Source organism: Erinaceus europaeus, chromosome 1 (genome assembly GCF_950295315.1).
Source record: "Erinaceus europaeus chromosome 1, mEriEur2.1, whole genome shotgun sequence".
Taxonomy (NCBI): domain Eukaryota; kingdom Metazoa; phylum Chordata; class Mammalia; order Eulipotyphla; family Erinaceidae; genus Erinaceus; species Erinaceus europaeus.
This window is the reverse complement of record NC_080162.1, coordinates 116,154,256-116,178,314: the sequence shown is the minus strand read 5'-3', so window position 1 is coordinate 116,178,314 and position 24,059 is coordinate 116,154,256. Positions and strand designations below refer to the sequence as shown.

The 24,059-nt window shown below is 53.3% G+C and overlaps 2 protein-coding genes and 1 long non-coding RNA gene across 3 annotated transcripts in view; 1 reads left to right on the top strand and 2 right to left on the bottom strand.

Moving 5' to 3' along the window:
• LOC132539424 (uncharacterized) overlaps positions 1–24,059 on the bottom strand; it is a 279,884-nt gene that overhangs the window by 121,631 nt on the left and 134,194 nt on the right. The gene's annotated exons all lie outside the window — the stretch shown is intronic.
• Positions 710–19,012, top strand: LZTR1 (leucine zipper like post translational regulator 1). The gene is made up of 21 exons (XM_007533774.3): positions 710–1,585; positions 2,654–2,716; positions 5,507–5,563; positions 7,107–7,186; positions 7,586–7,694; positions 8,584–8,667; positions 10,947–11,004; positions 11,521–11,660; positions 12,898–13,099; positions 14,155–14,310; positions 14,684–14,794; positions 15,024–15,116; positions 15,267–15,362; positions 15,443–15,608; positions 15,817–15,986; positions 16,093–16,249; positions 16,891–17,017; positions 17,103–17,252; positions 17,806–17,911; positions 17,985–18,065; positions 18,253–19,012. The coding sequence occupies exons 1-21, from the start codon at positions 1,386–1,388 to the stop codon at positions 18,367–18,369; spliced, it is 2,523 nt and encodes an 840-aa protein (XP_007533836.1). The 5' UTR covers positions 710–1,385; the 3' UTR covers positions 18,370–19,012.
• On the bottom strand, positions 20,857–23,463 carry THAP7 (THAP domain containing 7). Its single transcript, XM_007533777.3, has 4 exons — positions 23,201–23,463; positions 22,772–22,927; positions 21,715–21,855; positions 20,857–21,563 (listed from the first exon to the last, which is right to left on the bottom strand). Exons 1-4 carry the CDS (start codon positions 23,278–23,280, stop codon positions 20,999–21,001), a joined length of 942 nt encoding a protein of 313 aa, XP_007533839.1. The 5' UTR covers positions 23,281–23,463; the 3' UTR covers positions 20,857–20,998.

Below are 24,059 nucleotides of genomic sequence, written 5' to 3'. Positions count from 1 at the left end.
GAGCTCCAGGACACATTGGTGGGGTTGTCTATCCAGGGAAGTCTGGTTGGCATCATGCTAGCATCTGGAACCTGGTGGCTGAAAAGAGAGTTAACGTATAAAGCCAAACAAATTGTTGACTAATCATGAACCTAAAGGCTGGAATAGTGCAGATGAAGAGTTGAAGCCTCAGGCATGAAAGTCTGTTTTCAAAACCATGATGCTCTCTCCCCCCTCCAAAGGCTTCTTTTTTTCTTTCTCTCTTTCTCTTCTTTCCTTTCTTTCTTTCTCCTTCCTTCCTTCCTTCCTTCCTTCCTTCCTTCCACCAAAGCACTGTTCAGCTCTAGTTTATGGTGGTGTGGGGGATTGAACCTGAGACTCTGGAGCCTCAGGCATGAGAGTCTCTTTGCATAACCAATATGCTATCTACCCCCGCCCCAAGACTTATTTCTTTATTCATGGTCAGGGTGGTGGGGAGAGAACTTGTGCACCACTCACATTTGATGCCAGGGATAGAACTCAAGACCTCATTTTTTTCCTGTTTTTTTTTTAAATTTCTTTATTGGGGAATTAATGTTTTACATTTGGCAGTAAATACAATAGTTTGTACATGCATAATATTTCCCAGTTTTCCATATAACAATACAATCCCTACTAGGTCCTCTGTCATCCTTTTTGGACCTATATTCTCCCACCCCCACCCCACCCCAGAGTCTTTTACTTTGGTGCAATACGCCAATTCCAGTTCAGGTTCTACTTGTATTTTCTCTTCTGATCTTGTTTTTCAACTGCCTGAGAGTGAGATCCTCCCATATTCATCCTTCTGTTTCTGACTTATTTCACTTAACATGAATTTTTCAAGGAAGACCTCATGCTTTACCCACTGCGCCACTTTAGGCCCTGCTCTTCTGTAGGTATGAATGCAGAGTCTGCCACCTGCTAGTCAATAAGTATACCGATAGCAGGTGCAAGGTTTATTGGTAGGCCGCCGCAAGCCCGGAACCTTTTATCTAAGGTCCCGGGTGCGGAGTATCATCTGGAACCACGTAGGGGCATGCCGGGAGCTCGGGTTAGTCTCCAGGCTGCGGTTTCCGGGCGAGTACCAGGGAAATGAATTCCCGAGAGGACTAGAAATTGAACACCGTGTTCCCTGAAAGTGAACTGGGAGCCCTCGATTCGTGGGAAATGTTGCCCAGGAGAATACCCGCTACCCTTAGGCGGAGCTACAGCAGCAGATCAGGCCATAAGGGAGGGGAGGCTTGCCGGGAAGTGTGGGCGGTCGAGGCTGCAATGCTGGCCGGAAGTGCCCCTCCGGTGGCGGCGCAGGGTTCTCTGGGAACTGTAGTTTCTCCAGGCGTCCTGGGGCGGTGGCCTCGGACCAGGTGGCTGGTCGGGGTGGCCCCGAAATGGCTGGACCCGGTGGCTCTGGAGTCCCGATTGGGGCCGGGGCGCTGGCTGGTGGCGCGCGGTCCAAGGTAGCCCCGAGCGTAGACTTTGACCACAGCTGCTCGGACAGTGTCGAGTACCTGACGCTCAACTTTGGGCCCTTCGAGACTGTGCATCGCTGGAGGCGCCTCCCGCCCTGCGACGAGTTCGTGGGGGCCCGGTAAGGCGGGGCGTCACCGGGAACGGGGAAAGGGCTTTGAGGGGAGGCCCGGGGCGAGTGGGGGCTAGGCCCCAATCCTGAGGTGGGGTATGGTGATGGGTGGTGTCCAGGATGGTGTCCAGGGTGTTGTCCTGGGTGTTGTCCTGGATGGTGTCCTGGGTGGTGGAAGGATGGTGTCCTGAGTAGTGTCTAGGGTGGTGTCCAGCATGGTATCGCACCAAGGGGAAGGGGTTCAGATGGAATCGGGTGCAGGCAATGTGGCTTGGGGCAGGAGTTACATTGTGTGTGTAGGCAGTGTCCTGGATCCTGGATCCTCAAATACAAGGTCCTTTGGAAATACTGATAGGTTTTTTTGTATTTTTGTTTTTGAGATTTTATTTATGCATGAGAAAGATAGGAGATGAGAAAGAGCCAGACATTACTCTGGTGCATGTGCTGCTGAGGATTGAACTAGGGACATTAGGGTTGAGAGTCCAATGCTTTATCCACGACACCATCTCCCAGACCACATGAGTACTGATAGAATTCATGTGGTCCGGGAGATGGCGCAGTGGCTAAGGCACTAGACTCTCAAGCATGAGGTCCTGAGTTCAATCCCCAGCAGCACATGTACCAGAGTGATGTCTGACTCATTCATTCATTCTCTCTCTCTCCTATTTTTCTCATTAATAAATAAATAAAATCTAAAAAAAAAAGAATTCATGGGCCCTCACTGATCTTGATGGTTGAGAGACACCTGCTACAGTTCTGTAGCAGGCTGTTTAGGCTCATTCCTCAGGTGCCTCCAGGAGGGCCCTGTCTTCACTGCTGCTCACTTTCTCTCTTCTTTAACAATTTTTTTTAGTATCTTTATTTATTTATTGGATAGACAGCCAGAAATCAAGAGAAAAGGGGAATCTAGAGAAGGAAAGAGACAGAGAGACATTTGCAGCACTGCTTCACCACTTTCAAGACTATTCCCCTACAGGGGGAGGCTGGGGGGCTTAAACCTGGGTCCTTGTGCATGGTAACGTGTGCTTAACCAGGTGGGCACACCACGTGGCCCCCTCACTTTTTCTTTCTCTCCAGGCGTAGCAAGCACACTGTGGTGGCATATAAAGACGCAATTTACGTCTTTGGTGGCGATAATGGGTGAGTCTGAACATCCGGGTGTTTGGACCAACGAGGAAAGCATGGCCTTGGGGACTAGGCCTCTGCGGCTCTGTGCTATCTTCCCAGATACTAGCTAAGTGTTCTGCCTCAATTTCCCAATGCACAAGGTCCGCTGCACTCACAGCTCTCAGCAGATATCTGGTGGGTATCACGCACTCAGTACATGCAGGTGTCCTTTTTGCTCCATCTGATTGTACACATCCTTGAAAGACATCTTCACACTGGCTGCCACCTCTGTCGGGTATTTTTCCTCCCTTGCACTTCTCTCTTAATCTGCATCCACTTGCTCGTGTATCAACTAAGATGGTCTAGAGGATCGCTTTATTTACTTCCCCCATATAAGTCCTATAGCAAACAGCTTTCCTGGCGATGCCTGTGTGATGGTCCACTATAGTGTATACACCTCCATTTCCACAAACTGCCCCGATTTATTTGTGACTTTTTCCTTGGGGAAAGATAACAATCCAGGTAAACCCATGGTTTGTGCAGCTACTTTATTTTTTTTCCCCTGGCCTTCTTCTTCATGATCTATTCCCAGGAGATGGACCAACCTGAAGGGAGTGGGCTGTCTCAGTGTGAGCTGGGCTATGTCAGCCACTAGGTCTGAGTGCAGGAGGAAACTTACTCTATACCATCAGAAAGGAGGTCCAGTTTCAGTCAGAGAAACCTTGCTGGAAGGACTGATGGCCTGAAAGATGAGTAGGAGTGATCCAGGTAAAAGAAGAGCATGCTAGACAAAGAGATCAGCATGGGCCAAGGTCTGAAGGTGGGAGAGTGTAGAGTAACATCACTCCTGGATGGACTTACCCCTTCCATTCACTCATTCATTCATTCATTCATCCACATGTATAGCAAAAGCCAGAAGTGCACACCAAGGCTTTCGGAACATTGGGAGTCTGTTGGATATGGGAACTTGGCCTCCTGGGCAGGCAGGGCTCAGATCAGGCTAGAACTTTGTGGGTAGGCAGCCTGGTCTTCTCACCTGTTTGTGTGGCCACATGCCCTGCACTGGCAGGTCACTCATGGGGCATCAGTGACCACAGGCTTTGTGCTGGGGGTGCAGGGTTAGTGCAGAAGCCCCCCTGTTCATGAGTCCTTTCCCTTCCTCTTCTCCACGGGACCTAGCAGAAAGCCCAGGAATGGCTGGCTGACCTTTGATTGTCACGGCAGTTTTCTCCTTTAGTTCTGCCTGGGAGCACTTACTTAAGACTGGGGCGGGCAGGGTGGGGTACAGGGTGGGGGCATGACTCCAAGAGGACCTGTAGACTGAGTGGCAGGGCTTATGTGGGCATAAATGACCCCTCCCCTGGCTTCCAGCCTGTTTTTACCACAGCCTCTCTTTTTCCCTGAGCAGCCAGAGGAAGCCAATTAAAAACGCAGGTTGGATCATGCACCTCCTTGGCTCATAACTGTGTGTATGTGTGTGGGGGGAACAGGGGGTGTCTTCTTGGCTCTTTCTGAGTCAAAGCTTGAGCCCTTTTGGCAGTTTGAGTGACTCTAAACATTTGGCCATCACTGCTCCTCCATTCTCACTGAACATTGCATTGGGTCCCATGACCACCCTGCTCTGTTTTGATTGTACTACGCTCAGGCCTTGCTGCTGCCTCCATTCTTTCCTTACTGCCTCTTCTCTGATGCCCCTGTGAGTGAGCCCCCTCGGACTACACAGGCCAGCTGGCAGCCTTTTCCTTTCCTCCTGGAACACTTCCTACCTGCTCCACTGGTCCCCAGAGAACACAGAACTAGTGATCTTTTCTGTCAGGGTGGAGCCTGCCATCTCACAGACAACTCAATGAACATCATAGGAAGACATGAAATGAAGAGACAGCTTCCCCCACGTGTTTCTGGAACCTTAATGAGACTCCTCCAAACTAGGAAAGGCCAGTGATCCATATAGGGTGGTGGGTGACAACATCCCCTGTAGTCCTGATAAGTGTGTGGAGACAAGCTGAAACACTTTTGTTACAGTGTGACTGTCCTGAAATGTCCTGAAGAACAAGGTTTGATTTTTGTCTCTCTCTAGTTACAACTTTGTAAAAACAGACCAGGCACAAAGAAAGATACCTCCTCTGCCACAAGGCAGGGATTCCAGTCACAGTTCTGCTTCCAAGCTTCCCAGCCCTTTGTTCTTGAGCAGGCCCTTATGTCACCCAGGCTGTTTCCTCTTCTGTAAATGGAGGAGGTGAGCACAGTCATCTGATACAGACTGAGCCAGGCAGTTTCAAGGGACTCTAGGCTAGGCCTGGCTTGCAGGGCAGGCTGGGTTCTTATTGTTGAACAAGAGCTAGGTGATGACCAGTGGGTTTCTTTTTCACTTTGTTTCTGCTTTAGTGTAATTTTTGTACAGGCTTTCAATAAAGAATCACAGGAAGGTTAGAGAGAAGCAAAAGGACTTCCCCTGAAATGTGGGCAAGCATGCTCATTGTGGTGCCTCAGCCACAGAGAAAGGGGTGCTGAGACATTCCAGGGGGCCATGCAAATGGGGATGCTGGACCTTGGAGTGAGGTGTAAATCATCAAGTTGCGCAGTGGTTGGCTGGGGTCATGCTTAGGTCTTAATGCCAGGCAGTTTGTTCTGCATGGCAACCCTGGTGCCTACAGCAGCTGGGGAGCTTCCTGTAGGGTCAGCAACTGGTTCCCTGGCCCTGGCTGGGCTCTTCTGAAAGTCTCCCCCCCCCCCCCCCCCATGGTATGTATCTTCTGGGACCTAGGGGTTTGTCCTGCAGGGCTAGCCTGGGGCCAAAGCCATCTCTTTGTGGCTGTCTTTCAGGAAGACGATGCTCAATGATCTCCTGCGGTTTGATGTGAAGGACTGCTCCTGGTGCAGGTAGGCGTCTCTGCTATGCTATGTCCCTGGAAATATGACAGCATTATGCCAGGCCCAGACTGCCACATGGAGTCCTGTTCAGTATGGAAAGCTAGAGGGATGCTTCAGGGGAGAGAAGAGAGTGGCTCCTGGAATGCCATGAGCTGCTCTTAGTATTTTTTCTCTTAATTCTCTTTCTTACTTTCTTTCCCTCTTTCTTTCTTTCTTTCTTTCTCTCCCTCTTTCTTTCTCTCTTTCTCTCATGCACTATAGGGAAATGAGCCCAGGACCTTGTGAATGCACAATACCACTCAGCAACCTCTCCAACTCAATTTTCTACTTTTATGAGAGAGATAGAAAGGAGCATATGGGGGGTTGGGTGCACATAGTGCGAAGCCCAAGGACTGGTGTAAGGATCCTGGTTCAGGTCCCCAGCTCCCCACCTGCAGGGGGTGGCTTCAGGGGCCGGTGAAGCAGGTCTGCAGGTGTCTATCTTTCCCCCTCTCTGTCTTTCCCTCCTCTCTCCATTTCTCTCTGTCCTAATAACAACAACATCAATAACAACAATAATAATAACCACAACAATGATAAAAAAACAAGGGCAACAAAAAGGGAAAAAAAAATAGCCTCTAGGAGCAGTGGATTTGTAGTACAGGCACCGAGCCCCAGAAATAACCCTGGAGGCAAAAAATTTAAAATTCTTTAAATATTTAATTCCCTTTTTTTTGCCCTTGTTTTATTGTTGTAGTTATTATTGATGTTGTTGTTAGATAGGACAGAGAGAATTGGAGAGAGGAGGGGAAGACAGAGGGGGGCAGAGAGAAAGACACCTGCAGACCTGCTTCACTTGTGTCACGTGCGCTTATCCTGCGGTGCTACTACCCGACTCCCAAAAAATTTAAATTTAAAAAATAAAAGAAAGGAACATGTGATGGTGGAGCAGTACAGCAGTGATTCTCTCTCCTCCCTTAAGAGTATATTAAAAAGTGGATGGTCAGGAGATAGCTTACCTGGTAGAGTTCACATTTTACCATGTGTGAAGACCTGGGTTTGAACTCCTGGCACTATATAGGAACACCATGCACAACAGATGCTGTGATGTCTCTCTTCTTTCTCTGTCTCTTTCTCTGCCTCTTCCTCTGTCTTTCTGTCTTAAATTATAAGAAGAGAGAGTCTTCTGGTAGTGGTACTATCACACAGGTGTAGAGCCCTGCTGTGACAAAAGAGGGGGAGTAGGCAGAAGGCCTCTTGTAGATATGATCTATATGCAGGATCCCCAGTTCCTCCCCAGCACAGCAAAGATGCAGCTACTCAGAGAGGCAGGTATGTATTGGGAGGTGGGGAGACCTCAAAGTGTAAGCAGGGTTTCCAACAGGGATTACACATAAACTTGGCACTTTTTTTTGGTTTTGTTTTTCCTTATTGGCATTTTGTTTTAAGTTTCTATAAGACAGGTCCACTTCTGAATGAAAAGATGAAAGTAAATGTGGAGGGTGTCTGGGGCTGCCTAGCAGCTGACTCCCCCACTGACATCCTCTGAACGCTTGCACTCACCTCACCCCAGGGCCTTCACCACCGGGACCCCACCAGCCCCTCGCTACCACCACTCGGCTGTTGTCTATGGGAGCAGCATGTTTGTCTTTGGTGAGCTGCTACTCAGGCCCACAGCATCCCTGCCCCCGTGCCAGGCCTCGAGCTTATGTGCAGTGCTTGGCTGACCTCTCCATCCTCTCCTCACCCTTGTCTGTCCAAGTGCCCTAGTCCCTGTGCTGGATTAGCACTCCTTACCAGCCACTGACGTCCTTGGCCCATTTCCCTAACTGCTCTGGTCTCCCGGGGCTGGAATTGCCTCTGGGTCCACTTCTGCCTGGGCCAGATATGTTCTCAGAACCTTGCACAGAGGCAGGAAATTGCCGGGCCCCCTTGGAGGTTGGTGAAGGGAGTCCCAACTTACATTTTAAAGGGGGCCAGATTCCTCTGCCCCTCCAACCACCTGAAATGCTATGTTTTTGAGTGTGACACCTACTCAATCTCTCCATCCAGGGGGCTACACCGGAGACATTTATTCCAACTCCAACTTGAAGAATAAAAATGACCTCTTTGAATACAAGTTTGCGACTGGCCAGTGGACTGAGTGGAAAATTGAAGGCCGGTGAGAGACTCTGCTGAAACCCTGAGGGTCATCCTGGTGGTCCTATGGGGCAATAGGCCTGGATCTAGGCCAGTAGAGCTGGACCTGTAGCACTACCCTGAAGGGCTGAGGCCCAGAGAATCTGGGGGTAGACAGTGGCCAGAAGCAGGGATGGGTCATCTTTCTCAGCTGTGCCTCTCTGAGGCATCCTTCTGGCACACAAGACTTCCTCCTATCAGAAAGTAGAATAAAGGTGGGGGTAGATAGCATAGTGGTTATGCAAAGAGACTCTCATGCCTGAGGCTCCGATGTCCCAGGTTCAGTCCTCCACACCACCATGAGCCAGTGCTGAGCAGGGCTCTGGTAAAAAAAAAAAAAAAGAAAAAAAAGAAAAGAAAAGAAAGAAAGAAAGAAAGAAGGGGTCAGGCAGTGGTGCACCTGGTTAAGCACACACACTACAATGTAAATGACCCAGGTTCAAATCCCTGGTCCCCACCTGTAAGGAAGAAGCTTCAGAAGTGGTAGAGCTGGGCTACAAGTGTCTCTTTGTCTCTTTCCCTCTCTATCTCCCCACTCCCTCTCATTTTCTCTCTATCTTTATCCAATAATAAAGAAACAAAATGAAAAGAAAGAAAGTAGGAGCCTGGATATCTTGCTCATGGGCTCTGCAGTAGTCCTGCTCTGCCAGCGCTCCTGGTGCTGCTTTGGTGACATCTGGGAAAGGGCTCTGTCCCTGTATGGACTTCACATTTGTGTCCCCTCAGCAGCTACCTGGAGACTCCTGAGCTCAGCCTGTTGCTCATGTTTACCCCAAGAGCTCTGGTGTCAGCAGATGTGGCTGAGTGGCCCCTGCACCAACACTGGGGCTGTACTGAGTGGGTGGCTTCCCTTTCACCCTGTCCTGCTCCAGGTTGCCAGTTGCCAGGTCAGCCCATGGTGCCACAGTGTACAGTGACAAGCTATGGATCTTTGCAGGCTATGATGGCAATGCCAGGTAAGTGGTAGTTCAGCTCATGCACACCCACCTGGCACGGGAGGGCTCCCTGGGAAGTGGGGAGGAGAGGGAGAGAGGCAGATTGTTGGGAAAGGGGATAAAGCCTTTACTTCCTCAGAAAGTAGAGCTGGGGGCCAGGCGGTCATGCATCTGGTTAAGCGCTCACACTACAGTGCACAAGGACCCCGGTTCAAGCCCCTGGTCCCTACCTGCAGGAGTAGTGAAGCAGGGCTGCAGATGTCTCTGTCTCTCTCCTCTATCTCCCCCTTCTCAATTTCTCTCTGTCTCTTTCCAAGAATAAATAAATAATACTTGAGAGAGAGAGGAGAGCTGCCCTGTCTTCAGAGAAGCCAGCTGCGCTGGGACCCCTGAGGGCTCCCAGGGGGAGTCTAAGGAACTAGCGCCATGGTCCATGTTTGGACAGCCGTCTGAGGGTAGGCAGGCCTCCAGAGCAAAGAAGTGTGTCAGTCATTAGAGCTGGGGGAGCAGCAGGACATCGATGCTTGGAATTCCTGGGCGGGCTCAGAGACTCAGGCCCACAGTGAGGAGTGATCCCAGGACTGAGCAGGCAGACAAAGTCCCTCCCCTGTGGAGGGCGCCACAGGGCTCTTGCCTGTGCTTTCAACGTTTCCTTCCTTGATTGATTGATTATCTATTTATTTGATAGAGATGGCCAGAAATTGAGAGGGTAAGGGGAAATAGCAAGGGAGAGAGAGACACCTGCTTCACCACTCACAAAGCTTTCCCCCTGCAGGTGGGGAGCAGGAGCTTGAACCATGTAATGTATGCTCAACCAGGTGGGTCACCACCTGGTCCCACCCACCTTGTTTTAGAAAATGGACTTTGCTATATTTTTCTTTTATTATTATTTTTTTTATTTATAAAATGGAAACATTGACAAGACAATAGGATAGACACTGCCCACCCCCAGAGCTCCATATCCAATACCCTCCGGAGTATGGACCCAGGGTCATTATGGGGTGCAGAAGGTGGAAGGTCTGGTTTTCTGTAATTGCTTCCTTGTTGAACATGGGCGTTGGCAGGTCAATCCATATTCCCAGCCTGTCTCTCTCTTACCCTAGTGAGGCAGGGCTCTGGGGAGGCAGAACTCCAAGACATATGGTGGGGTCCTCTGCCCAAGGAAGTCAGGTTGGCATCATGGTAGCATCTAGAACCTGGTGGCTGAAAAAGAGTTAACATATAAAGCCAAACAAATTGTTGACTAGTCATGAACCTAAAGGCATGAATACTGCAGACGAAGATTGGGGTTTCCATTTTGGAAAAAGCTAGTAGATATATTTTAGATATATTCCAGAGGGCCCATGACTTTACTAGTTTTTTCCTTCGCCTGACATCTAATATGCAGGTGGACCCAGGTTATTGTCTGGGGAGATGGTGTCATAATTGGAAAAAGGACTGGAAAGCTGGATCAGGGAAGAGAGTAGCTCCCAAATATGGGAAAAGTATATAAATATTATTAACTGTAGCCCCCACCGGTTTGATCTGGGGCCCATATTCAACACAGGAGCCTATGTAACCTCTGCATCCCTGTAGGTCTGGGCTCACATTCTGTGCTCATGGCTAGAAACATTCCAGGCTGCACAAATTTCAGGACCCATCTTCCTCGGGTAGTAGGTAGAGTATGTTGTCCAACCTCCCTTTGGAGAGGAACATTCCCTAACATTATTGATCCACATTGAGGGCAAGGTCCATAGGGGCCCACAAAGGGGTCCATTATGTTGTTCCTGATAGAGATGTCCAGTGAGAGTGGCAAGAGGGATCTGTTAGAGGTCTAGGCCTATGTCTTGTGTGGGAACCCCATGGCTCCCTGAATAAGGCCTCAGGTGATGGGGTGGCCTGGTTGTGACCTGCTGTATTTCTCTGAATGCAAACACAGCATGTATTCGCCCCCCCTGAAGGTCAGCTCTATAGAACTCTGAATGGCATAATGTTAGTGCGGATTTCTGTGAGTGTTGCCTATTCATAGTCCTCACCTAGTCTTGGAAGGACAGCTGAGTGGATGACTGGCCCTGCCCTCAGTATCCCTGCCTGAGGTGTGCTTGAGGCTGTTGGTTCCTGTCTGGGCCTAGGAGGGGCCCTAGCACAGCCACAGTTTGGTATAGCCTCCCCTCTTCCCCATAGTTGAAGTACCTACCTTACAGCTACCTCTTGGTCCCCTGGCCAGGGTCCCACATGACAAGATGTTCCTTCCTGGTGCCCAGACACACCCTGAGAATCAGATCCCAATGTGGGGATCCTGACCCCTTATCCTAATGCAGGTTGAACGACATGTGGACCATTGGCCTCCAGGACCGGGAGCTCACCTGCTGGGAGGAGGTGAGGGACCGAGCGGTGTGATGGGGTTGTGGGGGTGCCTCACCAAGCTCAGCCTCATCCCCATCCTTGACTGGGCTCTCCCCACTGACATGCCCAGCCTTCAGTACCAAGTTCAACAGCGGGTTTTAGAGGGTCTGTGCTCTGCCTGTGTATTACATGACTGACAGACATGTAATGCAGGTGTGACAGACAGTTGTCCAGCCTTGCGTGAACACAGCAAATGTTTGCAGGCTGTCCTGCATCCTGATCGCTGTTATTCCCTGGGGTGTCTGACAGATTGTGTCGTGTCTTTATCCTTGGGGTTTCTTTCCTCATCTTGATTTTAGAAAGTCCAACTTCTGAAATTAAATTAGGTCCATTTTTTTTCAAGCTGTTCTGCAAAACTTAACTAGTTGGCTTGCATATACAGATGAAGTTTCAAGAATACAAGCAGTTCTAACTCAGCAGTGTCAGCATGAAGACATATGAAACCCAGGCCATACAGAGGCCCAGGACTGAGCTGTCTTCCCCTCATAGGTGGCCCAGAGTGGGGAGATACCTCCATCCTGCTGCAACTTCCCTGTGGCCGTGTGCCGGGACAAGATGTTTGTGTTCTCAGGCCAGAGTGGAGCGAAGATAACCAACAACCTCTTCCAGTTTGAATTTAAAGACAAGACGTGAGTGTCCTTGTCAGCAGGGCCCCTGACTATGTTTGGAGCGGGCCTTTTAAGCTGGGCTGAGCAGGAGGCCCTGGCACAGCAGTAGGTGGGCAGCTTCTCCCTACCCCCAAATTAAGTGCCAACCTCAAAGCTGCCCCACGGTCCCCTGGTCAGAGTCCCACATGACAGGCTGGGGTTCAAATGGCTCAGACAAGCTGCCTTCGTGAAGCAGAGATGCAGGTGTCTTTATATAGACAGGGCATCATAGGGTCTGGGTAGCACCCCTCCTTGTCAAGCATGAAGGGCATGCCTATTCCATGAATGGTGTGGTTAGTACCGCTGACACATGGCTAGAAGACATCTCATCTGGTGGTAGAAGACCAGAGGTGATGCATCAGACTTGTTTAGGAGTGAATGGAAGAGAGGGAACAGGAGTTCTGGCTATAGGCCAGGGGCCGTGGGGAGGGACTTAGAGCTGCCCTGGACATCAGGGTATTGGCTAGGAAGGAAGAACTCCCCAGGCATCCCCCAGTGCATCCTGGGCAAGGGAACCACTGGCACCAGGCCAACTCTGCAGCTGCCGATGTTTGTGTTTATCAGGAGGTAGGGGTGGGAGGGTCTCTTGCATAGCTCCCCAGCCCCCACACCAGGGCACACAGGGCCCCAGTCCTTAGAGACAGGCTTTGCTTCTCTGTAATGCCACATGGGCCCCTGGCAGCCCAGCATGTGTGAGGCCTGTGTGGAGCCAGATGACATGGCCCTGATTGGCCAGCATCTGTTTGGATTCTTCAGCTGACACAGCAAAGAGGGTTTTCCAGGGGTGCTGGGAAACCCCTGGAGGGTGCAGGTGTGACAGAAACATGAGGAGAAAGGATCTGGTGGCTCCCCTAAGTGGGGTGGAGACTGGGCTGCTGGGATCTTCCCATGTGTTGGGATGAATGTGACTGTAGGAGTCCAGTCCCTAGAGAGGGGGCAGCTCTGGCAGTGATACCTCCCCTCTTCTCCTGCTCTATGGCTGGGGACATAGGAGGAGCGCAGATAGGGTCCCAGGGTGGGCAGTATGGAGCCAGACAGAGTTGTGTCCAAATGAAATGAGACGGGTTGCTGGGCACATGCCCTGCCAACTCTTCCTCGGCCCGCCTAACTTTCCCCAGGGGCCTCCAGGTCCACAGTGAGGGCTTCTGCCCAAATGGAGCCAATGGGAGCAGGAGGCCTGGCCCCAGCAGTGGCTGACAGTCATGTCCTATGCCCACAGGTGGACACGCATCCCCACGGAACATCTGCTCCGGGGCTCCCCGCCACCCCCCCAGCGGCGTTATGGGCACACTATGGTAGCCTTTGATCGCCACCTCTATGTGTTTGGTGGTGCAGCTGACAACACACTGCCCAACGAGCTGCATTGCTACGATGTGGACTTCCAAACCTGGGAGGTTGTCCAGCCCAGCTCTGACAGTGAGGTGAGTGTCACCAGGTAGCTGGAGAGAGAGGTCACCCAGGGCCCAGGGCCAGTAGGTTCTGAACCACAGATGGGCCACCAGCACTCCCATCACCTCCTTCGTAGCTCAGAGGGCTCCCAGGACTTGCTTCCCATAGAGCCAGGGCAAGACACCTGGGGCCTGGGGCCCTCCAGCTCATCCTGCCTTTTAGCCTGTGGGTGTTTATGTGTTTATACATTTTGGTCATCTCCAGGGATTCACTACTCCAGGCTGACTTTTTTTTTCCAGATAAAAGTAGTGAGACGGGGTCAGGCGGTAGCGCAGCAGGTTAAGTGCACATGGCGCAAAGTATAAGGACCAGAGTAAGGATCCTGGTTCGAGCCCCTGACTCCCTACCTGCCGGGGGGTGGGGGGGGGGCGCTTCACAAGTGGTCTGCAGGTCTGCAGGTGTCTATCTCTTCCCCTCTGTCTTCCCCCCTCTCAATTTCTCTCTATCCTATCCAACAACAATGACATCAATAACAACAACAGTAATAATAATAAGCACACCAATGATAACATGGGCAACAAAAGGGAAAAAAATGCCTTCAGGAGCAGTGGATTCGTGGTGTAGGCATAGAGCCCCAGCAATAACCCTGGAGACAAAAAAAAAAAAAGAGTGAGACAGAGGCAGAGACAGAGAGAGAGAAAGTGAGAAAGTAAGAGAGAAAGAGAAAAGGGGAGAGAGAGAGAGAGAGAGAGAAACCAGAGCACTGAAGTTACCTTCAGGGTAGTAGAGGCTGGACTCAAACCTGGTTTGCATACCTTGCACAGCAGTGCACTCTTCAAGGGTGCTGTGTTGCCGGTCCAGCTGGTGGGCTTTGAACACTCCTTTTCACACCACCTCTACACTGAGCTGAGGATGTTCCCTAAGGACTTGCACCTGGCTCCCCCTCTCAGCCATGCTGGGAGGGTTCTTGTCCTGTGACTTTCCTTCTTCCCAGCCATGCCACTCTGGGGCAGAGTTGGTGACTGGTCTCTGGGTACTTACTAGAGCCTGCCCACTGGCTGCATACTCACTTGTCTGTCCACACCAGGTTGGTGGGGCCGAGGTGCCAGAGCGAGTGTCTGCTTCTGAGGAGGTGCCTGCCCTGGCCTCTGAGGAGCGGGGCAGCTTCAAGAAGTCTCGAGATGTATTCGGCCTGGACTTTGGCACCACCACAGCCAAGCAGCCTGCCCCGCCAGCCTCAGAGGTGAGGGCTGGTGCCCTTTTTACCACTCTATCCCTACTCCCCCTACTCAGCCCTGTGATTGGCCCCCTCTTACAAATGGAAAGATTGAGTGTCAGAGAAGTTTTTGTCGGGGCCACAGCAAGTATGACAAGAGTCAGGAACCAAGCAGGCTGGTGCAGTCGGGGAGGCTGAGCACCTGCTTGGCCCACGCTGGGGGCCCCAGAAGCCTGAGCCAGCCATCCTCTGCCCAGGTCTTGTATCTGTGGCGGCACCTGGGGGTTTGCTCTCTGGCCCCACCTTCTGGATCAGTGTTGCTATGGCCTTGCTCACAGCCAGCCTGGCTGCTGGAGCCCTCGCCCCTCCCTCTCTGCTGAATGATCCATTCTCCCACCAGCTGCCCAGTGGGAGGCTCTTCCACGCAGCTGCTGTGATCTCAGATGCCATGTATATCTTCGGGGGCACAGTGGACAACAACATCCGGAGCGGGGAGATGTACAGGTTCCAGGTGGGGCTCACAGGCCTTTGGGGTAGGCAGCTCCACACGGCAAACGGGTGGTGGGGAACTGAGGCCCACAAGTATGGATGGGACTTGTCTACAGTACCCAGGACTGGCAAGCCTGGCAGGATGGCAGCTTCTCTTAGCAGCCTGACAGCTTGGGTGGAGTCTGTAGTCCAAGGGCAGCTCAGGGAAGTAATAGTGACTTCCCCCGCCAACACTGGAGTTTCTCCTACAGTTCTCCTGTTACCCCAAGTGCACGCTGCATGAAGACTATGGGCGGCTGTGGGAGAGTCGCCAGTTCTGTGACGTGGAGTTCGTGCTGGGTGAGGTGAGTGCCCTGCCACTCCTACTTTGCCCACAGAGCTGGAGAGTGAGGGTTTGTGCCAGTGCTGGCATCTGAAGCCCCTAGGCCAGACAGTGCCCATCCCTCCTAGGGGGAAGGGCCCGTGCCCTCCACCAAGCATTCTTTTTGCTGCAGAAGGAGGAATGTGTGCAGGGCCACATGGCCATTGTCACAGCTCGAAGCCGCTGGCTCCGCAGGAAGATCGTGCAGGCGCGGGAGCGGCTGGCCCAGGTGAGGTCCCCACCCTGTCCCGTTTGCCCCACAACTACCTTCATCAGGATGCCCCTGAGTGTCCCTACCTCCCCCCACAGAAGCCTGAGGAGGAGGCAAGCCTGGCCCCCAGGGAGGTATCCAGTGCAGCTGTTGGTGGGGTCCAGCTGCCCCTGCTTCGAGTAGCCATCCGTGAGGCCGAAGCCCGGCCCTTTGAGGTGCTCATGCAGTTTCTCTACACTGACAAGATCAAATACCCAAGGAAAGGTCTGTCTGGGGCAGGGGCAGGGGCAAAGCCAGTACAGGGTGGGGTGTGGGCAGCCCCTCCTTGAGACTCAGAGGAAGCAGCCACCAAGGGCCCCTGAGGCTTTGCTCCTGCCAGTTGGTCCCAGAACACTGTCACAAGGCCAGGCCAGGGCCACCATCCCTGCTCCACTCCTACCACTTCCAAGACTTAGGGAGTGTCTGGGCGCAGGCCACGTGGAAGACGTGCTGCTCATCATGGACGTGTACAAATTGGCCCTGAGCTTTCACCTGTGCCGCCTGGAGCAGCTGTGTCGGCAGTACATCGAGGCCTCTGTGGACCTGCAGAACGTGCTGGTTGTGTGTGAGAGTGCCGCCAGGCTGCAGCTGGGCCAGCTCAAGGTGCATGCTGGGTCTGCCCGAACTCCCCCACCCTGTCATGAGCCCCTTCCCTGCCCTGCCTGTGGCCCTAACCTTACTGCCTGCCTGCCCTGCCTGTCTGTCCCAGGAACACTGCCTAAACTTCGTGGTAAAGGAGTCCCACTTCAACCAGGTGATCATGATGAAGGAGTTTGAGCGCCTTTCGTCCCCACTGATCGTGGAGATTGTACGCCGAAAGCAGCAGCCCCCCTCTCGGGCCCCCTCAGACCAGCCTGTGGACATTGGTAGGAAGCCCTGCACCCCTTCTCTGAGTATGGCCAACTGCAGTGACTCACCTTGGGTGGATGTCTGAGAGCTTGGGCATGGGTCCCCGCAGGTCCAGGCTCCATTAAAGGGGGAACCCCCAACTGATGGGGCTGCACATCAGGGGCAGGAGTAGCTGGGGTGCCTGCCCTGAGGACAGTGAGGGAAGTGCTGTGCTCAGGGTCCTAGTGGTTAGTTGCCAGACTTCTCTTCCAGGCACATCTACCACTGAGTCTGGTGAGGGTGAGAATAGCCTGCACCTCACACCCTCCTGAGGCCTGTGCTGCCCTGGCCACTGGCTTCAGATGATACCTGGGTGCATAGGATGTCACAGGCCCAGAGGAGGGCTCAGTGGGCCATGTGGAACAACAGATTCTGTGGGGTGGGCCGGCCTAAAGACTGCATTCTGAGGTAAGGAGAGAAGAGAATATGGCCTGGTGGTGTCCCGACAGCCAGAGTGAGGCCTCTGGCTTAGGGGAGGCTTTGTCCAGGTCAGCAGCTTGGGCAGAAATGTAGGAGACAATGACCATGAAGGCCCAAGGGAGCCAGGAGCCACATCTGGCTTGGGGACTGCTGGGGGCAAGAGGCACCTGCTTAGAGACTCTTCGTCTGCCCACCACAGGCACATCTCTGATCCAGGACATGAAAGCTTACCTGGAAGGAGCTGGCTCAGAGTTCTGTGACATCACGTTACTGCTGGACGGGCACCCACGGCCAGCCCACAAGGCCATCCTGGCTGCTCGGTCCAGGTGGGTGGAACGAGTGTCTACAGGGTTGGGGGGTGGGGAGGGATAGGTTGTTGGCAGCATTCCCTGAGAGCCGCCCCGTCTGCAGCTACTTTGAGGCCATGTTCCGGTCCTTCATGCCTGAGGATGGGCAGGTGAACATCTCCATCGGAGAGATGGTGCCCAGCAGGCAGGCCTTCGAGTCTATGCTGCGCTACATCTACTACGGTGAAGTCAACATGCCACCGGAGGATTCCCTGCATCCTCAACTCCAAGAGCACTTCCCAGTCCCCAAGGGCTCCCAACACCCACCTGGGCTACTTTGGAACCCAACTGTCTCACCAGGCCATTTCCCAAGGACTTGCTAGTGCCCCAGTGCTGTTTGGGAGGGTCCTCTGAGGCTGCTGATAACAGAAGGGTTTGCAGCCAAGGGGGCAGGTGATTTCTCAGCTCTCGCAATGGTCCAGAGGAAGGGTGGTTACTGCTCTGGGCTGCTGACAAACAGGTATAGGGGGATACATCAAGTCACCTCCATGGTGGTCTGAGCATTTTCCTCAAGGAGAGAACTGTTTTTCTTTGGAACCTAAGGGGGACTTTTGATGCCCTTAGTGGTTCAGAGTCCATTGAGAGTGTCTTGCCTGGATTGGAGCCCCAGGACAGTCTCTCCTAGCGTCGCTCCTTTTGGTTCTGAGCAAGGAGGTGGCAGCCCATCTTTCTGGTGGACACGGAGCTCCAGCTATCTATCAGGGGGCTAGGGGAGAGCAGGGGTGGGAGGTCAGACTTTGGCCTGCAGCTCCTTAACCAGTGCCTAGTTACCTGTTCGCGGCCCCCTACTACTACGGCTTCTACAACAATCGACTCCAGGCCTACTGCAAACAGAACCTGGAGATGAACGTGACAGTGCAGAATGTGCTGCAGGTAGCTCACCTTGTGTGAATGTGGGTGGAGGGGTGAGAGGTGGGGCAGTGCCTCAGGGAGCTTGACATTCCAGATCCTGGAGGCAGCAGACAAGACACAGGCTCTGGACATGAAGCGGCACTGCCTGCACATCATCGTGCACCAGTTCACCAAGGTCAGGGCCCTCCCCTGGCATGACTCATGGTCCTGTGTGTGTGTGTGTGTTGGGGGGGTGGAAAACAGTAATTTAGACTGCCCCTTTTCTTCAATAGCAGGCTCACTGACCTCTCCCCCTCCCCAGATGACTCAGTCCACCATGGTATGCCCATGACGGGTTCCACCATTTTGGTTGCCTCCCATAGGTCTCCAAGCTGCCCACACTGCGCCTGCTGAGCCAGCAGCTTCTGCTTGACATCATAGAATCCCTGGCCTCCCACATCTCCGACAAGCAGTGTGCAGAGCTGGGTGCCGACATCTGAGGGCACAGGTGCTACCGACCCATGTGTGGATAATGCCTGCCCCTGGCCCTGCCCACCACAAAGACTGCATCAACCATGCTTGTGCCTGCAGTGGAGTGGTTGGACCTGCCAGCCAAGGGCCAGAATGCCCAGAATCTCAGAAGGGAGCTGAGGGGACCTAGGGGGTTCCAAATGCCACCTCATAGCTGAGGGCCCAGATCCAACGGAGTGTCGATGATGAAGTGGGCCCCCTGACTGGCACCCTCCTGGGATGGAGGTTAGAGTGGAAACAGCAGGAGGCAGGGTCCTGGCTGTGCCCCAGCAGTGGGGAGACAGCAACAACAGAGACAGACCTGCCAGGGATGGACACACATTAAGGCAAGGCTGCATGCCATCCTCCTCACCCTTGCCAGAGGTGTATGGGCAGCAGTGATGAACAGAGTCTGACTTGAGATGAATTCCGAGTTTGAAGGGCCCCGAGGTTAGCTCCCACACAATCATACTGGGCTAAGCCTGGCTTCCAGGGCGTCCCACCCATCCATGTGCATATGAGACCCAGAGGGGACTATGAAGTCAGGGAGATGCTCCCCAGGTCCCCACCTGTCCTTGAGTATTTATTGTCATAGACATACCTCCATTAAAGTCAACACAGTACTACCTATCACACCTGGGTGGCAGTTACTGTGGCTCTGGTGCTTTGCTCCTTGGCCCTCCCAGAGCTAAGTGCCAGCCATGTGGCCCCAGGACTTGACATCAGCCTATCTGTACCCGTGTGGTCAGAATCCCCCTGCCCAAGGGAGCTCAATCAGGTGTGTGAGAGGCTGGGGAGGAATTCAAGTAGGCACCCCTGCTCCTGAGGGGAGATCGTGGAGCCTGGCAGTGGGCTGTCCTGGCCCCTTCTGCTCCTTTTGTTCTGTGCCACATTGTAGGGTCCTGCCTGTTCCTTTCTGTAAGGGCGTATGCAAGCCCATCCCAATGTTGAAGGCACTGTCCTGCCTCCTCAGGGAGCAAGAACCCAAGGGGCCCTTTCTGCCCTCTTTTAAAGTGCTAGGAAGCCACTTTGGGGAAATCATCTTTCTGCTTGTGCCTATGCAAATATACCTACCACTCCACAGTACCTTTTTTATTTTTTTTAATATAGTTATCATCAGGGCTCAGTGCCAGCTCCACTGCTCCTGGAAGCCTTTTTAAATTTTTTTTTAACTTTCTATTAGGACAAAAATTGAGAGGGGAGAGATACCTGCTTCACTGCTTGTTAAGTGTCCCCCCCTAGAATTCTAGTGGGGAGCAGGGTCTTGAACTCACATCTTTGCATAGTAACGTGTGCTCAACTGTGTATGCAACTGCCTTGCCACCTACCTTATGAGCCCTCAGGGCAGTTGGGCACCCCTATCAAAGTCCACCCATGTCAGGAAACAGCCAAGTGCATGGTCAATCTCTGCAAGCCAGCGGCAAGCAGTCTTGCTGACTCTTGTAACTAGTCATTCACTGTCATTGCTCTCAGTATGACATGAATGAATGAAGCAGCATCCCAAGAGTCCTCAGCACAAAATTCAAAATGTGCCATGGCAGTTTCCATGACTAAACAGCTCCCCCGTGCTCTTGGGGCTACTGTGAGCAGAAGGGGGGCATAATGTAGTTAAAATCACCCCAGGGACCAAGTCTGCCTCAACTGTGGACAGTGAGGTCTTTCAGGTTCCAGTGGAATAAAACACTGGTTGAGGTCAGGTCTGCCTCCACATTCCCCACCTATCTTCCCAGACCTCTAATGACTAATGACTACCATTGGGTTATCACTGCTGCCAACTACAGCAGCCTCAGGTCAGTGATTGTCACCCCATGTCCTTGTCTTTCAGATGACCCTTGTCCAGTGGTGACCAGGGGACCTGTTTACAGGCCAAGGCTACAGCACATCTGTCCTGCTGGTGCTGTGCAGACTGAGCTGAGCATATATGTGTTCTATTTCTGCAAAGGAACTGGATGTGGCCTGGGTTGTGTGTATGTGTGTGTTTTTCCTTGCCACCAGGGTTGTTGCTGGGCCTTGATGACTCTGTGACTCCACTGTTTCCAGTGTTTTTTTTTTTTTTTTTTTTTTTGACAAAGACAGAAAAGAGGAGACTCATGCAGCACAGCACTGCTCATGAAGCTTTCTCCCTTGCAGGTGGGGAATGGGGGCCTTGAATTTCAGTCCTCATGCAAGGTAGCATGCATTCTATTGGATGTGCCACAACCAGGCCCCAGTATTGAGTGTTTTTAAAGCAGCTGTTTGGCTTTCAGGTACCAAGTAATGGGTATCTGGCCTTGCCCCAGTACCTTTACTCAAACCTTCATGCACCTTAGCGAACTTTGAGGGGCATAGAGTTTTAGACAGATGGCTGGGGCTTCTGCTTCCCACAGCCAAGCACTTGGATTCCAGGGTTTGAACCCTCAGAGGCTATAGCCACTGTATGGGGAATAAAGCCAGTACCCAGTGGAGGATTTCATCCAGTCCTCAGCTGAACCAGTGTGTGACCTTCTAGAATTCACTTTATTTGTCTGGTGGATAAAGCTCCAGATTATGCTTGGCCTGGTGGACGAAGTTCAGATCAGGTCCTTTTCCAGTTCGATTCTGAGGAAGATGGCGGGCAGAGTGCTGAAGAATGGCCTCTCACTAAGCCATGCTGCTGCTCAGCTGCATGGCAAAGTCCTGTACATGCTCTTTCAGAGTCTGGCGGGCATCTGCTTGTGCCCGCTTCTCCCGGACCCGCTCCTGCTGTAACTTGGTCAGCCGTAACCTTAGCCGCTGCTCTCGCCGCTTACAGGCCTGCAGTTGTCGCTGAGCCTTGTCCAGGGCATCAAGTGCAGCCTCAGCCCGCCGCTTCCAGAGCAGGGCACTGCCCACCTGGTAGCTGTGTTCGTTTTGGATATAGGCCCCGGCAGGGGGCGGGAGGCGCAGCATGTAGGCTGAGGGTGAGACTGGCCGAGGCTCAAGAGGGGATGGCTGACGCTCTGGTTCCCGTTCTGGCGAAGGCTGGGTACTGTAGCCTGCTTCATCTGCCTGGGCACCAAGGGGTGCCAGGAGGTCTGAGAAGGAGTTGCTGAGGCCAGGCTCTAGCCTCCCTGCAGGGGAGGCTGGCAAAGTAGCAGGTGCTGAGGCCTCTTCTACAGGAAAGCAGGTGACATTAGTGGGCGGTGATGAAGAAAATGGGGTTGTGGGCCCTTGGCCCTCAGAGCAGCTGTGGGGAGAGAAAGACAACAGGCCAGGTTAAGGGCTTGCCAGGTCCCACTTTACTAGCTCACCTGTGCACCCTAAAGCCCAGTCCCAAACACTTAGGGTGGGAGTGTTGCATGTGTGTACCCCTGCTGCCAGGCCACTCTCGTACATACCGCTTCCTGCACCGTCGGAGTCGACATACGTCAGGGAGGTCAGGAGAGTAACTGTGCTTCTTGGTCTTGGATGTCCGGCACAACTTGGAGAAAGACTCGAATATTGTGGGCACTGCCCCTTCCTTCAGTCTGTGATAGCCGCTATGGGGGAAAGTGGCTGGTTGAGATGGATTAAGTGGTGACTTCCAGGATGACGCACAGGTGTCTGAAGTCAGTGTGTGCTCTAGAACGCTCCGGGGTTGGCACCAAGGGAGGTGGGAAGCCACGTGGCAGTTAGTTTGCTGAATGCCAACTTCAGCAGAGCCACCTCAATCTCATCTTGCAGGACACCTCAAAGTTAAGGTGTGGGAAAAGGCTCCACTAGAACTAGGCTACCCAGAAGTACTTTTTTTTAAAATGATTTTTTAAAAAATTATTTATTCTCTTTTGTTGCCCTTGTTGTCTTACTGTTGTAGTTATTACTGATGTTGTTGTTGTTGGATAGGACAGAGAGAAGTGGAGAGAGGAGGGGAAGACGGAGGGGAAGAGAAAGATAGACACCTGCAGACCTGCTTCACTGCCTGTGAAGTGACTCCCCTGCAGGTGGGGAGCCGGGGCTGAACCCGGATCCTTATGCCGGTCCTTGCTGATTTGCACCACGTGTGCTTAACCTGCTGCGCTACCGCCTGACTCCCAGAAGTACTTTAATTGTAGACTTTCCAGAGGGGCCAGAGAGGTGTGTGCTTGCCAACAATGTTATCAGCAAGGCTTGGTGCCTGCAGGACCAACCCACCATTCCTGGCAGCCATCTTCCCCTTCCTTTACTTTGCTAAGTCAAAGAGAAATTGGAAGGGAGAGGTAGAGAGGAGAGGGGGAGAGAAACAGGAGCAGCGGTGGGTTTGGGCCCCAGTCCTTGGGCGGGACAGCGCGTGTGCTCTACCGGGTGTGCCACCACTCGCGCAGGAACTGGAGTTCTCAGGCTCGCTCTCCCTCCCTCCCCCCCACCCTGGACGGGAGGATGCCTTCTAGTGATGCCGAGGGTGGGGCTCTGAACAGGCCTGGAAAGGGTCGCGCTCACCTGATTCCCACCAGCTCAAAGCAGTTCTCCTCGAAGTGTTTGGAGCAGAAGTAGATGTACTCGGAGGCCGGGTCCCACAGGCCCTGGCCGCTGGGGTCCAGCCGCTGGCAGTTGGCCAGCCACAAGCCTCGCCTTGGGTTGTCTTTCTTGGGAAGCCTGCGGGGCCACGGAATCTGCTCAGAACCCGGCTGCCCGCGGGCCCGGGTTCAGGCACCCCAGCCGCCCCGAAAGAGCCTGCACGGGACCTTTCAGCTTTGTCAGGAAAGCGCCCCCCGCCCCGAGAGACCACGCTGACTGAGGGTCGTAGCGGCGGCCCCCGGCCGGCGGGTCTCCCAGGGACGCGTCCCCCTCCGCGCTCTCGCCCCGGCCGCGCATAGCGAGGCGGCGCAGGCGTACCGGGCCCGCGCGCCAGCACGCACGCGCGCTGACCTGTGGAAGGAGATGCCGAGGTTGCGCGTCTCGCGCGTGTCCCGTGTGCAGCAGCCGGCCGCGGAGCAGTGACGCGGCATCTGGGAAGAGGCGGGCTCTTCGCGCGGGCGGCTGTTCGGCCCCCAGGGGCCCTCGCGCCCGGCGTCGCCACTCTGGCCCGGCAGCCCAGGTCTGTTAGGGCTCCCCCCTCCGGATTTTGCACGACCCAGTCCCGGTCGGGTTTCCAGACTCCAATCAGTGGCACTCACGATCTCGCCATTTTCAGCGCCTCCTAGTTCTCGCGATGAGTGGGATGGGCGGAAGTTGTTATCATAGAGACTCGGAAACGTAGTGCTAGCGGGGCGGGCGGGGACCGGAAGCTGAAGGAACGGGGAGTCGCGCCGGGCCTCCTGGTCCCAGAATCCTACTGGACCCCTGCCGCCCCACTTTCGGATCCCTCCTATTTGTCCCCAGCAGCTGGCCGTGACTTCCGGGAAGGAAAGGTTCCCCGGGGAAAGGGCTGGCTGGCTGTTTACTGTCGGTTGCCGCGGGCCCCTGCTGGGATGAGCTGGTGCTGGATTTTGAAAATTGCAAAGAACAGAATGCCTGATGGGGCGGGAGAGGTTTGCCCTGGGTGTGTGTGTGTGTGTCTCTACCTGTAAACGAGTGAAAACAGCCCTTCCGCTTTCATTCTCCGAAGAACAAGCAAGCATGGCAGATTTAACAGTGTTAAAAGTATTTAAATTACGAATTTTTTTCCAGTTGTTTTAGTCATGTCATTTGAAGCTTCCTCTTCGGGAGCCATGCAGTAACTAGTTTCAGAGTGTAAACAAGTGGGTGTGTCCCCCCAGTTCATTTAAAAGGGGCAGGTGTCTGGACA